General features: G+C 44.0%; 1 protein-coding gene across 1 annotated transcript; it reads right to left on the bottom strand.

Annotated features, from left to right (window-relative positions):
• Nucleotides 1-493: 493 nt before the first annotated feature.
• On the bottom strand, nt 494-14,116 carry Tlr10 (toll like receptor 10). The gene is made up of 2 exons (XM_032916508.1): nt 14,102-14,116; nt 494-2,974 (listed from the first exon to the last, which is right to left on the bottom strand). The coding sequence occupies exon 2, from the start codon at nt 2,950-2,952 to the stop codon at nt 517-519; it is 2,436 nt and encodes an 811-aa protein (XP_032772399.1). The 5' UTR covers nt 2,953-2,974; nt 14,102-14,116; the 3' UTR covers nt 494-516.
• Between the last annotated feature and the right edge of the window lie 1,843 nt (nt 14,117-15,959).

Here is a 15,959-nt window from a genome sequence, read left to right on the forward strand (position 1 = left end):
TATTTTCTTTTTGGTATGTGTGTATTCTTGTTTATTTAAGAAAAAAAAACAGATACAGATTCATCCTTTCAAAGATCATAGAAACACACAGTATAGAAAACAAATGTTCCTTGAGATCAAACAAACCCCAACCACAATTGCTATACAGCATGCTGATGCAGTCTTTGATTTCAATGTATAAACTAACATATTAATATAATGTGTCTCCATGCCATTCTTTTTAACAGCTATGCATCATTCTGTTGGTAGATATATTGTAAGGTGTTGCATTGATTCTTCTGCAGATATGCAGGATATGTTTAAGTTCATGATTATGAACAAGGCTGGGAACCTATTCACATAAACCTTTACAAACTTGTTTCTGAGGACAGAGTTTAAGAAAGCTTTCAAGAGATTGACACAAAGGGAATAACCATTTTATTTTAATAGATATAACAAAATCACTATCTTAAAGGTTATGTGCATTTCTCTTTCAGCAGTGAGTGTGGGCCCCAATTTCACTAGGCAGGGTGGATTTTAGAAGCTGTCTGTTCTTACCAGAGAGATGGTAGAACCTTGGCATTCCGAGTTAGGCTTTGTGAATGTCTGTAGTTCACACCTTCCCCTTGTGTCTGATAAATTTATGTTAATGGCAGCTCGAAGGTTTGCCCAAAAAAGCCCATGTTTGCGCCTGTCCTTGGGCCACTCTAAGTATATTTTCTTTTCCAAAAGAGCTTTCAGCTTAGGGAACGTGGTAGGAACACAGTAGGAGGGAATGGGTTCTAGTAAGATGGGAATGATGTAATCATAATTGTCACGGAAAGGATTGTGGTGGGCCAGATAGAGTTCATTATGGCACCACCCATTCTGCACAAAGTTGGGGGACAGCACAAAGATGGACTTATAGCTTTTCTCAGTGCAGCTTATAATATTTTCAGCAATGCTCCTGTCAGGGTCAAAGTTCCTCTCGGGAAAACAAAGCAAGACAGAGCCATCTTCTGTCTCCAGATTGGGAATCAGTTCGTTCTTCACCCAGACAGAATCATGTGCAGCGTAGGAGATAAATGCATGGAACTGTACACTTCTCTTACGCTCCTCTCGAACTGTCTTCCTAACCCTATGCTGTGTCCGGATGCACTGGGCAAGCATCCTGAGATACCAGAGCATGTCAAATTTTAGAATGCAGAATGCTACAACCAAACCCAGAACCAGGACAACCAGCACAATGGTGACAATCAGCAAAGTTGTGTTGCAAGCTAATTCGGGAAGATAAACATCTTTTAATGGAGTCCCCTTTAGACTCAAAGGGTATTCGCAGGCGTATGAGTCTGGCCATCCAGACATCAGGCCCTCGGAATGTTTCTCAAGCCAAATGAAGTCTCTTAATTCACAGGTACACCGGAATGGATTTCGCCCTGCGTTTAGAGTCTTTACTTCCTGGCAGCTCTGGAAAAAATCCAGAGATGGGCTGAGAATCAAATTCATTTCAATGTTCAGACTAGAGAGCCGTTTGAAGTGATCACACCCAGGGAGGTCAGTCAGAAAATTAAAAGCAATACTTAACTCTCGTAAAGATTTTAGGTATATAATCTCTTTAGGGACTGCTCGAATTTTGTTATTGTTCAGATCAAGTGTCTGGATACTTTTAGGCAAACATCTGAAAACAGAACCATCAAATTTATTGGATGACAAGTTCAAGAGGATCAAGGTGTCGGGCCACATGCATTTCTCCCCGTTTCCATGTTGCAATAGGTTCTGGCTCAGATCCAAGTGAAGCAAGGACGTGTGGTTGGCAAAGAGACTCACTAGAGAAAGAGTCTCCAGTTGGTTGCCCCTCAAAATGAGAGTTTTCAGATAAGGCATCTGGATGGGGTTTTTAAACAGGTCATCTGTTAAGATGTTATTGGCAAAATTTAAATGTTGGAAACTTTGGGGGTGACTAGGGAAGAGAAGATGTGGCATTTGTGCGTCTGATATCGTCAGGTTTTCTAAATCCATTTGGGTGAAAAACAAGTAGATTTTATTCTGGGGAATGAAAAAGATTCTGAAATATATTCTCTCCAAGATTACAGCTTTCATTACGGTATTTGAGTAGTCAAATGAACCGTGGTCCCGACTAGCTATCCCTCCAAAAGTCAGGTCCTGAATCTGGAAGCATTCCACTGAAGTCCGCCACACAAACTGGAAAACGTGGAGAAGCTCATCCCAGAGCAGGTCAACTTTATGGAATATCAGAGTGGACGCCTTGGTATTCTCCACAGAAAGAGTTCTCGGAGTCTCATAACTTACAAACTGGCTCTTGCCACCTATGTTTGACATTTCGACTACCTTTGAAGTCTTCATTCCATCACACAGAAGCACCCAGAAGTTAGTAGCCATTGGTAAAACTATGTGAAGCACTGTCGTGTTTAGGACAGGCAGGCTGCCTTCTTCATAGTGAGAAAGAGTACTCAGCCCTATGAACACAGTGCTGAGACGCAAATTAGCAATTTTCTGGAGATCTGATCTTTGGATTTTGGCCCCACTCAAACCTAAGGTTTCCAGATGTCGCATGTTGCCAATCTCCTCACAGGCAGGCAGAGTATCGAAGTCGTTAAAAGAAAGATCTAAATGTCTGAGATCTACCAAGGAAGACCAAGTGATGGACTGTAGTCTATTGTAAGACAAATCTAAATAGCTTAGCTCCTTGTTAAGGTCAAAGATCTTGGTGTCCAGCTGTTGGATGCTGTTATGGCACAGGATCAGAAAACGCAGTTTGGAGAAGGAGTGGAAGTCTGAGCTCTGGAATTGATAGAGGAGGTTGTAGGATAAATCCAGTATGGTTGTGGCTGGGGTCACATCTGGGGGAACCTTCCTTAAAGCCATGTTGGAGTAGTTGGAGATCAGTTCCCTTTCACCTGTGGGTCTTGGAGCCCAGGCTTCTGTTGACATAATGATGTTATAAAGGGTATAGATGCTGCTGACGAGTCTCATTGTGTCTACCTCTTGTTTCCTCCTGTGAAGGAAGAATGTCAGTTTAAACCCCTAGAAGGCAGCACAGAAGGGTAGGTTTTCATTGGTTTAAATACCGGAGGACTTTGACTTTTATTTTTAAATTCCAACAGCCTACTACAGTCTTTGAAAGCCATACTGAATCTTTGCCTTCATCTCAGAACCTTGGTTAATAGATCTGGATGCCAGTTACTGCATGTGCCACATCTGAGACACCAAAGTGAGGCCAGAACTGCAGAGCAAGCCCCAGGGGTGGAAGATGCTCTTCTCTGCTCAGTCTAGGAACTGCCTTGTCAGGCCTGAATTCACACCTTCCCTTCAGTCCCATTTGATAGCCTGAGGCTTTTAAAAAGCTTGGAAAGGCAGCAGAGATGGCTCAGGGGCCAAGAGCACTAGTTGCTCTTGCAAAAGACACAGGTTTGTTTCCCAGTATCTGGGTGACTCATAGCCTGTTACGCTAGCACTGGGGGATCTAATGCCCTCATCCGACCTCCAAGGGCACCTGCACACACATAGTGTGCATACTTACACTCAGCTGCATCCATATACACATAAAACAAATACATCATTTAAAATATTGATAGTAATATTTTTATCATCCAATATTGTATTCCTGAGTTACTATCACAGGGTTGACTATTAAACCTTTTTGTGGATGGAGAGTTCCTATGTAGCAGGGAGCTGAGGCAGTCCAGGATAAACATGTAAAAACCAAGAAAAGTCTAGCATGGACGTGTACTGGTGATGTGGGCACAGCCCTGCCACAAACACTAAGGCCTCTGACCCAAAACCAATGGAAGTCTTCATCCAGGAGAGTCTCTGAAGCAACTTCCCACAGCCTTTCTCTGGTCCAAATGTGAGTGTTTATAAATGACTGACAAATGTATGCAAAAAGTAGCAACTACAGCTTCCTTCTCCCACAGGATGCAACCTCCGACACTCCCTGACAGGAACCCCCTACTGAGACTAGCCCGCCTTGCCTTCTCCTTTTGTCGGTAGTAAACTCATAGAGAGCACACACAGAGGTTCTGGGTTGTTACTTCTTCAGTGGATGCTGCTCTATCAGAGTGAGGGAGTGAGCATGACCCAGTTTCTGTGTGTGTGTGTGTGTGTGTGTGTGTGTGTGTGTGTGTGTGTGTGTGTGTGTGTGTGTGTGTTCTCTGCATGCCCCCAGTGCTCAGTCAGGTTTCCTGGAGCAATCTATGCAGGACTCAGTACTTGTTACAAGTTACATGTTACAAGTATTTAACTTGTAACAACACTTACCTAAGTATGGAAGGCCCCAAACACCCCTCTCCCTTCCGTGTTTTCATATTGGTAGCAAAAGCAATCTGAATCGTTGCCTAATAGTAACAAGCAGGAGAGAAACCAGTCTCCCTTTCTTAGTGTGCATTGTGCCAGACGCAAACTAAGGGCACTTCTTCCCTGGAGCAGGCTCATCTATCTGTAGACGTGATCTCATTTGTTATCCCAGGACTGTGAACTGTGGGGTTGATTCTGTTCTGCAGGTGCTAGCACCCGTGGATTGAGAGAATCATGAAGATTTTGAACTAGATGAGGCTTTCAGTTGTTGGACTGACACAGAGCAGAGGTGGCAAGAGAACTGACATTTTCACCATATCTTATTACTGCTTAAGACAGGCATCAGCTATTGTGCTGCCAGGGATTTGTAAAGACCCTGGGGAAGAGCAGTGCGTGGGATGTGCGTGGCATCCTGCGGTGTCTGTTCCTACACAGTACACCTCCTAGGGAAGGAGAGATGCAGCAAACACAGTAATGTGTGAATACACTGGGCGCTGATATGGAGTCGTGGCAGGGGTTATTACCTCGGAGGTATCAGTGCGTCTGTAACACGTTCAGGTAGGTATGGCGGGGAAATAATGCAATGCGTCACTTGAAATACAAGGCACTTTAAATGCGACCACATTCCTACAAATTTCTCTTTTTCTTTTCAAGTGTCTTCCCCCCGTCCCCCCCCAACCCTCTGCAGTGGAGAAATTCTAAAAATAGAAAGTATGTCCACAGGGCAACCTTCCAGAGTAACTTAAAAATAAGAGCTCTTTGTTGTTTTAGTCCATGTTGCTGTAATAATTCACCAAGGCTAAGGAGACACCTCATACAACAAGTGGTTTCTCCTCACAGTTGTAAGAAGACAGGATGAGGACGGGCTGTCTGTCTCCTAGTGGGGGTTCTTTCTGCTTCACACAAAGGAGGGGAGGGAAAAAGAGAAAAGAGGAAGGGGAAGGGATCCAAAGGAAGGGAGTCAGGAAGTCATGGATTTTCTATACAGCTGTGAGGTTCAGGTAGTCTTCTAGCTGAATAATTCCTACATTGTACAAAAAAATAATTAATTACTCGTATTGATGATATAATTCTTATATTCTATATGCTTTTGTTCCTGGTAAGACTTCTCAAATGTCTTGGAGGGAAAATTAATTCTGGTGAAGTCTCCATTTCTTAAACACAAGCCTGCCAATGAGCTAAGATGCCTTCAGGGTGCTGTTTACAGTGAAGTATTATGGTATGTTAATATGTACTTTACTATCTTTAATGCTTTGATTGTCTTTAAAAGTCAATTTAGTTCCTGACAGACTTTCAAACCATTGTATATGTAAGGGTAAGTTTTCTGCTTCTACTTCAAAACATCCCCGGGCCGGCAGTTCCTGACTTGCCTAAAGAAACAACTATTGCTCAAATCGTTGTGTCTGTGACATCTAGTGTGCAACTCTGAAGTTTCACTTTCTTTCCACTTCCGTTAAGTATTGGAAGATCTCTCAGGCTAGCAAGATGGTTTATTAAGCGAAACCCTGTGCTGCCTAGCCTGAAGACCTGAGTTCGAACTCCAGAGTCTCTAATTTCACCTCCATGTGTGTACTTTGGCACAAAACACATACATAATAAATAAGTGGAAAATACATTTTTTAAAGGATTAGTCATGCCACTAGTTCCACACACTCAGTATCTCTTCTGAAGTTTTGTTCTCTTACAGATTACCGTAGACAAGAGTGGCCTGAGGCACACGAGGTACCACTTTTACGGGATTGAGAAATAACTCAGTCATCAAGATGAATAATGTTTAAATGGAGATGAATGGGAAATCTACATTAAATAGGTATCGAAACTTTTCACAAAGACGGAGTTGACACTCTGGTTTCCTGGAAGCCCTCATGCTTGGTTTGGTTGGCAAGGTCACTGGGATGAAAGAGGTCACGTGTGGCTTTCTGTCTCCCAGAACGCATTACTTACTTTAAGCTTCTAGATTTGAGACCCCTGGCCCTAAACACACACACACACACACACACAGAGAGAGAGAGAGAGAGAGAGAGAGAGAGAGAGAGAGAGAGAGAGAGAGAGAGAGAGGAACTCCCATCCTGCTTCTTTATTTGCAATCCCTTGGCTGGGATGTCAGGGTTTCTATCTCTCACATTATGGTTCCTCCTGCTCAGGACCACAACCTGATGAGCTATAGTGAGAGAGGAAGCAGATCCCACTGAACTTCTCTTAATTTAAGACATAAAAAGCTCTTGTCTCTCAGGCAATGCGGATGTGCCGTGGCATCTCATTAAAACACTTTAAGAGTAAGGGATAAACGTTACATTAGTGCTGCTGTCGTATGGAGGATTAAATCAGGACCATAGGTGTGCTAAGCACACACTGGACCACTGAACTCTGGCATTTACCTCAGCATAGGGCTTCATCACAGATGGATCCAGTAAGTATGCAGTGTATATTGTTACTGTGTTGACGCTGTCGCTACTATGTTGAGAGCAGTTGAAAAGCAGAGAAAGTTCTCCACTCACAGCTTATGATGTAAAAGTCCAAACCCAAAGACACTGCATAACAACAGTTGGTAGTTTGCCAGAGATCTTATCCTGAGTCATTTTTCTTTAAGAATTCCAGTAAATGGAGAAAGGCTTAAAAGCCCACCAAAGGTTGAGCGATCTGGTAATATAAGAGTAAGAAAGACCTTTTTCTTTTTAGTGTTTCTATATGTCTGACATGGCGCCTTGTGTTTTCCATATAACATCTTATTCAGTCTTTACAACAACTCAACAAAGTGGTGGTCACTATTACTCCTATTTTTCAGATCTAGAAGCTAAAACTCAGAGATTACATAACTTGCCCAGGCCAGCCTAGAAAGTAATAGTGAGTAGAGGTTTGAATCCCTATTTGTCTGGTCCCTTCTGGGTGGCAGTCAAATCCCAGCCCAGAGTGCTCTTAAACTCTAAAGCAGCAGCGTAGGCTGTGCTGAGTGAGGTGGGCACCACTCACCTGGCCAAGGCTCCTTCCCCTCACCCCAATGTCTTTCTCAGCTTCAGCATGCTGCCCCAATGGGACTCTGCTAGGTGTCACACATCAGGCAGACTCTGCCTGCATGCAAACAAATCGTTATTCGTTTACAAGCCCAGCCTAGGTGCTCAACGAGGATGCTTTTGTAGCCCCAAATCCCTCAAGGTAACCCAAATACTATGGCAAACCTTCAGGCATCTTGGGCCACATCAGACTCCTGGAGCTTCCCTGGGAACAAGTTCTATAGCATTGAAGACCCTTCCGACCTGTCCCACTCTTTAGACAACGAGACGCAGAACTTTCACACAGCATGGAGTTTTAGGTTGTCAACACGTACCGCTGAGAGATAAAAACCAGAAAAACTCACCGTGACTCCTAGGATCATCCACAGGGGGTAGAAGAGCTGGCCTGATGCAGTCTGCAACGAAATGAGTGAAGGAAGGAAGGAAGGAAGGAAGGAAGGAAGGAAGGAAGGAAGGAAGGAAGGAAGGAAGAGAGAGAGGGAGGGAGGGAAGGAGGGAGGGAGGGAGGGAGGGAGGAAGGAAGGAAGGAAGGAAGGAAGGGAAAGGAAGACAAAACAAAAAACCCAAATCCCCCAAAGCCTGAAGCTCCTGAAAGGTAACTGCTCAGACCAATAGCTCCGTGCTCACTAATTGTTCATCTTCGGGATCCTAGGTCTGTGAGTTCTCCTCTGTACTGGCTCTTTTGGAAAGATTTCTTTTTTTGGAGTGTCTCAGCAGATCTTAGCCAGCTTGAAGCCTCCGGATCTCTATAGAGGTGCAGGTAGGTGGATGACTTCTTGACAAAGTCAGAAGTGGCTGCGGGAACAGTTTGACTCAGCGCTTCCCCTCTACTGGGTGCTGGTGGCATTGAACGTTACATCAGCTAACACGGAAGAACACCTTTTTGTTTTTAATTGTAGTAAAATACAAATTAAACTTGCCTTTGTCAGACAGTGATTCTGCGGTGTTAAGGACATCCCTGTGTTTGTTCAGTTCTCTCCACTTCCAGAACTTTTTCCTCATCCATCGTCACAAAGCTCAGTGCCCATCAACAAACACTGCCTCTCCACTTTGCCCTTTGCACCCTCTGGTATCTGCTGTCTCAGAGTACGATGGTTTTAGGCACCATTTGTAAGTGAAACCAGACATTATTTATTCTTTTTTTCTTATAGGCTTATTTTACTTAGTACCTTCCTTATTTTTGTTTCTTCTATGTTCCAGCATGCCTCCGAATAACCCCCCCTTTTTTAAGGCTGAATAATACCCACTAAGTGCACAGGACACCTCTCCTCATCAGACATCTATGTCACCTTAGGACTCTTGGGAAAATGGATGCTATGAGAAGGGAGACCAGACATGTATATTCCTTCACATAAAGTTGTTGGATCCTCAGATATTTCATGTTTACTTAATTATGTGCTTAACAGAGCTGCCATGCGGGCTTCTTGGAGCACCTTGGGCTTGCCTTCCTTCCAGGCCCAGGTCAGTTACTCTGCCCCTGGAATTAGATAGAGTGGGAAAATGATAGGAAGAGAGTAACTCCAGCCGTGGTCTTGCAAGAACATGAGAAGGACTTCATTCTGTTTTATAGAGATGACTGTCCATGCTCATGTCACCCTGTCACCTGGGGCCTTTGGTGAAGCAGAACACCATGGCACGGAACAAATTATGTAGCAAAGTTAATCACCTTGTGGTACCCGTGAAGCAGGGGGGAGGAGGAGATGAGAGAGGAGGGGAGGAAAATGAAGGAGGGAGGGGGTGGGGGGGAGATCGGAGAAAAGGTATCAGAGGAAAGGGCTAGAGACAAATACATCTTTCAAGGGCAGGCAACACTCATAAATATGAAATAAAATAATTTTAATAACAGTGAATAAGGGATTGACAAAGGGGAGAAAGGAAAAAGAGAAAGTCTGTAAGTCTTTATCTCTCACTAAATGTATACTTTCCCATTTTGTTTTGGTTTTGGAGAGTTTGTGTGGGTGTGGGGTGTGGGTATGGCCGTGCACACCAGTGTGAATGAGCGAGGAGGCCAGAGGTCCATTCAAGTGTCTTCCTAAATCACTCTCCAAGTTATTTTTTTTTAGGATAGAGTCTCTCCTTGGACCTGTTGCTGATCCATTGGCTGGTCAGCGAGCTTAGGTGATCTGTTTGTCACCTGACACCCAGCACTGGGCTGCCACACACCCAGCTTATATGTGGGTGCTGAGGACCCAGACTCAGGTCCTCACACTGCAGCAAGCACTTTGCCCACGGAGTCATCTCCCACCTGCTTCTTGGCGTAAGGTCTAGCCTGTAGCCCTGGGTTTTCTCAGACTTACAATTCTCTGCTTTAGTTTCCTGAGCTCTAGAATTTCAGGGGTGTGCTCCATGTCTGCTCAGCTCCAGCAATTTATTCTTGTTCGTGATGCTGGGATGGAAGCCAAGGTCATGTGCAAGGTAAGCATGTCTGTCCGCATCACTCAGTTACACCAAAGACCATCCACATGTCCATACCACTCAGCTACACCCAACACCTACTATAGCTATTTTTGTGACTGTAGTCAGAAGTTCCTGTAGATCCGAGGCTGAATTACAGAGGTCATGCATGTGATAAACATCTTGTCACACACTTCAGCTCAAGGGTTTCCCTCGAGATTCCCTAGTTTGCATGGAAGCCACATGCCATTGCTTTCACTGAAGGTGGAAAAAAACCCAGCACACACTGAATCATGCTTACTAAGAGCTTTTCTAACACTTCAGATCACATTTTCCCTTATGAGAGCCAGTTTCTAACTGCTAAGGGTTTTGTGAGACAGTTAAAAGCAACCAACACTAAAAACTGAGTTCAGATACTTCGTGTCTGAATAAATGGCCTTAAAACCAAAAATAGTAAGCACTCAAACTCTTTACTTCCTGATCATTCTACTGCATACTCACCATGGCTGTGCCCTAGACAGCCTTTCTGTCTACTGCATGATAAAAACACTGCTTTGGAATACTCATGCCCATCTCTGTCCAACTCCACCTTCAATGATGTCACACTGTCACATTAACACCTTGAAATTGGCCATGAAAGGGACTGTGTGTGTGTGTGTGTGTGTGTGTGTGTGTGTGTGTGTGTATCTGTCTGTCTGTCTTTATCACAAAATTGACAAACACCAGTCAGAAAATCAGAATTCTATTTATCGTTTTATTAAATTTCTACAAGAAATGTCTATATCCGACATAAATATTGAAGAGAATGTTAATGACTTTTCAAAGCTTTTCCCTCTTTGGAATCTACCTATTGTCAGGAGTTTATCAGGACACTGCCACACCTGTTCATATCTGCCATGGAAAAGGGAAGACACCCAGGCTTAGTAGCACACGGCTGTAATCCTGGTAGAGGGGAGGTTGAGGCAAGAGGGTCATCCTCAATTACGTAATGAGTTCAAAGGCAGACTAGAATACATAAGACTCTCTCAAGTTCAAAATGAAGGCTGGTAGATGGCTCAGATGATAAAGGCACTTGTCATACAAGCCTGAAGACCCAAGTTCAGTCTCCAGAGTGCATGTAAAAGTGAAGGGGAAAGCCAACCCACAAAGTTGCCCTCCAACACACACACACACACACACACACACACACACACACACACACACACACTATGTCATTGTCACCCCACTCCACCCCGCCACATACACACAAATAGATAAGTATTAACAAAAAGATAGCATTTCTATAACTCAGTGGGTCACTTTTTGCACAGCAACACTGTCAGGAGTCCTATGGGGCCTATTGACTTTTGGTTATTTGTTTAGGGTTTACATTATGTTCTATATAAATCCCGATACGTAGCCAACTGCAACATCACGCACTCTGGCAATCTACTGTCACACTTCTTAGTTTTCATTTCATTTGGCCATTTTTCTATGTAGATGTTGTATTTGAGATAACATTCATCACACTCTCGTCCCTGCCATTTTAGACTAGCATCTTAGTCACTGTTCTATTTCTGTGAGGAGACACCATGACCAAGGCAACTCTTATAAAGGCATCCACAGTTGGGTCTGGCTTACAGTTCAGAGGTTCAGTTCATTGTCATCATGGTAGGGGACACGGCAGCATCCAGCAAACTTGGTAGCTGAGAATTCTATATTCAGATCCATAGATAGCGGGAAGAGAGAGCCCATTGGCCCTGCAATACACTTTCTCTGTCAACACCACACCTACTCCTAATCCCGCTAAATTAGCACCATTTCCTGGTGACCAAGCATTTAAATATATGAGCCTGTGGGGGCCATTCTTATTCAAACCACCACATCTATTCCCTACCCCCCCATAGGCTTGTTAGCCATATCATAATGCAAAAGTGCATTCAGTCCATCTTCAAAAGTCTTATAGTCTATGACAGTCTGGACGATATTTAAAATCCAAACACTCTTCTGAGACTCGGGCACTCTCGGATCTGTAACCCCTGTAAAGTCAAGATGGGATGCAGGTCACATACTTCTAACATACAACATCACAGGGTATGTATAGCCATTCCAGAAGGGAGGGAAAGAGCATGGTAAGGAAATACTGGTCCAAGGCAAGACCAAAACCCAGCCAGGCAAACTCCAAACGCTGCCTCTCCGTATCGGACGCCAACGGGCTCTTCAGGCCTCCAACTCCTTTCATATTGACTGCACCACGCTTCGTTCTCCTGGGGCTACTTCCACACTATTTTCTGCTCTCCTTGGCAGACCTTCCGTGTCCCTGGCATCTCCAACATCTTGGGGTCTCCAACAAAATCCAGACTTTACTTTCACAGCTTCATGAAATAGCCTCTGTGAATCCAGTTGAGCTCTCCTGACTCAGGCCTGGCCTTGGTGACTTTCTTTAGTCTCTGAGGGAGATTCCATAACTCCTTTCCTGTATCTTTGACTCTAAGCCAGAACCTTGTGGCTGAAGCCGCCATGTTCTACTGCTTGATGGGGCTGGATCATGGCCTCTCCTTCAGTTATATCTGCTTCAGCTTCCTGGTTTTGATAGTTTCCTTCACTATTTAGACCTTTCTTCAACTCCTTTTCACAAGTTGGAATCTTAGCTGGGTGGGGTCTTTCCCTGAAGTCACCACTCCCTTCATATATATCAGTATCAGGTTTTTCTTTAATCTGTTTCTTTAATCTCCTTGAACACAGGACATAGCTCCATTATATTTCCTGGTGTCCCTTTTCTCCTCAAACTGTACATTTTGCATTTTTTCCTTGCCCAGCTTGCTCCTATAGATCTGCCCACTAATAACCACACAATACAGTCAATACCAAGCTGTTTTGAAATCTCCTCTGTCAACGCCATTAATCCAAAACTCTTCAATTTAGCCTCAGCAGACTTTACAGACAAGGGCAAACATCAACCACCCTCTTCACTAAAATATCACATCCTTCTCTTCTGAACTCTCTGGAGCCAGGCTGTCATGATCTTACATTTCTCTCAGCACCACCATCTCCCATGCTTCTACTAGAATGACCCATTAAGGCCAGAACTCAACTGCTTTCCTAATCCGAAATCCCAAAGCCCACATTCCACCAAGAAACATGATCAATTCTGACATAGCAAAACCCAAGTCCCTGGTACCAACTTCTGTCATTAGTCAAAGTTCTAGTGCTGTGAAGAGACACCATGACCATGGCAACTCGTACAAAGGAAAACATCTAATTGGCACTTGCTTATGGTTTCAGAGCTTTAGTCCAATATCAGAACAGCAGGTAGTACAACAGCATACAGGCAGACGTAGTTCACATTCAGATACACAGGAAAAGAGAAACACTGGGCCTGGCTTGAGCATTTGAAACCACAAAGCCCACCCAGTGACACACTTCCTCCAACAAGGCCACATCTCCTAATGATGACCAAGCATTCAAATATATGAACCTATGAGGGCCATTCTTGTTCAAACCACCACAGTGCCATCTATTTTTTAAAGTTGGGAGTTTTGTTTCTCCTTTATTCTTCTTTCATATAATACATTCCTACCAGATTCCCCTCCCTCCACTTCCAGTTACCCCCACCTACCCTCTCTTTTAGATCCACTTCTCCTCCATTTTCCTTCAGGAAAGTGCAGGTCTCCCAAGGATAGCATCTGAACTATAGCGTAAGTTACAATAATACTAGGCACAAATATTCATACCAAGGCTGGACAAGGCAACCCAGTGGGAGGAAAAGGGTCCCAACAACAGGCAAAAGAGTCAGAGGCAACCCTCAGTCCACTGTCAGAAGTCCCACAAGAACACAGCCTACATAGCTACAACATATGTACAGAGGACCCAGTGCAGACCTCTGCAGGCATGACGATTCTCTCTCCAGTCTCCGCGAGCTCCTATGAACCCTGCCTAGCATTCAAATATTTGAGTCTGTGGGGTATTCCTATTCCAACCACCACAATGCTATCTACCTTTTCAAGTTTAGCAGACACTTATAACTCTAAGGTGTCTTGAGAGAAGAGACACATCCTCTGGGCCAGCCTATGACTAAGTCATCAGCAGGTAGTGTCTGCTTCCTCATGCTCCAAGGCACAGTGTTTGCTAGTATCTTCTTGACTTGCTTTGATTTTTTTTTTGGGGGGGGCAGGGGTTGTTTGTTTATTTGTTTTTTTAATTAAGCCTCATTACCCATTTGTTTGGACATTCTTACCAAAGAGTTTGTTTGTTTGTTTGTTTGTTTGATTTTAAGGGGTCCTATCTCAGCTTTAAGATGCTGTCCATCACAAACTCTGGCACAACCACAGAACATAGGGAAAGTGCTCTGAAGTAATGCGAAGCTGTCTTAGGGTTTTACTGCTGTGACCAGGCACAATGACCAAGGCAACTCTTATAAGGACATTTAACTGGGGCTGGCTTACAGGTTCAGAGGTTCAGTCCAGTATCATCAAGGTGGAAGCATGGCAGCATCCAGGCAGGAATGTTGCAGGAAGGGCTGAGAGTTCTACATCTTTATTTGAAGGCCGCTAAGAGAAGACTGACTCCTGAGCAGCTAGGAGGAGGGTCTTAAGGTCCATGCCCACAGTGACACACCCACTCCAACAAGGCCACACCTCCTAGTAGCGCCATTCCCTGGGCCAAGCATATACAAACCATCACAGGAGGCATCAGAGGGGATGATTGGCAGGGAGAATGTGAGTGGGCCAGTGAACCCAGCTCATTTCTGAATTCTCACAGAAGTTGCTTTCCTATAACCACGAAAACTAGGAACTGGGACATTTTACTTACTAATAAAAGAAAACAGAGGGTTGAGGTCTTCACTCAGTTGGGAGAGTGCTTGCCTAGTGTGGACCAAGCTCTGACTCCTGTCCTCAGCCCCACCTGAAGCAGTTCACACCTGTAACTACACACCTGGGAGGTGGAGAAGACAGGGAAATCAGAAGGGTATCTCTGCTGTACAGTGACTTTGAAGCCAACCTGGGCTACATGAGGTCTTGTCTCAAGGAAAAGAAAAAAGAGTGGTAATCCCAAAAAATAAGCCTTGGGGACACTTGGGCAGCACTGACACAGCTAAAACCATATATATATATATATATAATTGGAGTCCATTTAACAAGGAAATACTAGTGTATCAACTTTAATGACAAGAAAAAAGAAACTCCCAGAGTGCATTTTTTAAGAGAGCAGAGATTTATAACTTCCTTCTCCACCTCATTTTATTTATTTGCTAATTGGAAACTTTCCATGTACAGAAGAGTGTAGAAACGAAACGGACACTCAGCTGCAGGTGTGGTCAAGCAGCAATAATGTTGCTTACATATTTCAGCTGGTCTTCTTTCTATGCACATCTTAAAACTGAGCCGAGGTGTACTTGCAGTTCTGAGCTTAACGTCATGGTTGTATAAGCATTCTTCTCTACTGATAAAATGCTTCCTCTATGAGTAAAAAAATATGGTAAAAATACTTAACGCAAAACTCTCCATCTCAACCTGTAACAGCTTATTATCATCATTTGTTTTGTACATACACACACACTTGTGCCACGGCACGCATTTGGAGGCCAGGGTGCAACTTGAGGAAGTCACCTATTACTTTATAATATGTGACTCCCAGAGACTGAACTGAAGTCCTCAGGTTTGGCAATGAACCCCTTTACCCACAGAGCCTTCCCACCAGCCTGTTCACTCTACTACTTTAAATGGCTTCCCAGTATGTCCTTAAATGAACACAATGTATTTGTCCCTCACTTTCCAGCTGGAGTGTTTAAATTTAACAAACTTGTAAAGAAATATTTGTCCATGTCTCGACTCATTTCTCTGGGGTAGTTTCCCAGAAGTGTGATCACTAGATCACTAATATATCACAGGTCTCAACATATCACCCAGTCACTGTCCCCTCTTACTGTCCCTGCATAAAGCAGCCATTCTACTGCCCCTCTCTAGTGTGGCAATCTGATAAAACGGAATTATGTCAGCCTCTGTTGGTGATGGTCCCACAAGCAAGTGGACCCCTGTGTCATTAGTGCCACGGCCTAGTCAGTTCCTGCTCTCCCTTAGGAAAAAGCTTGGCTACAGTCGCAGCCTCTTTGCCACCTCCTCCAGCTGCTCAGGAGTTGAGCTGTGCGTATACAGGACTGATCTGATGTCTCAAAATCCTGACTTTGTTGGATAATCTCTAAGAGGGTCCTCTCTTTAGACTTATGAAGTGTTGGGGGTGGAACTGCACCAACCAACAGGTTGTACCCCTGAACCTCAGTATTTCAGAATGGAGCCCTTCTCC

Source organism: Rattus rattus, chromosome 11 (genome assembly GCF_011064425.1).
Source record: "Rattus rattus isolate New Zealand chromosome 11, Rrattus_CSIRO_v1, whole genome shotgun sequence".
Lineage (NCBI taxonomy): Eukaryota > Metazoa > Chordata > Mammalia > Rodentia > Muridae > Rattus > Rattus rattus.

Coding starts and splice junctions, on each gene's coding strand:
- Tlr10 (XM_032916508.1), bottom strand. CDS start 2,952: ATGAGACTCGTCAGCAGCATCTATACCCTTTATAACATCATTATGTCA.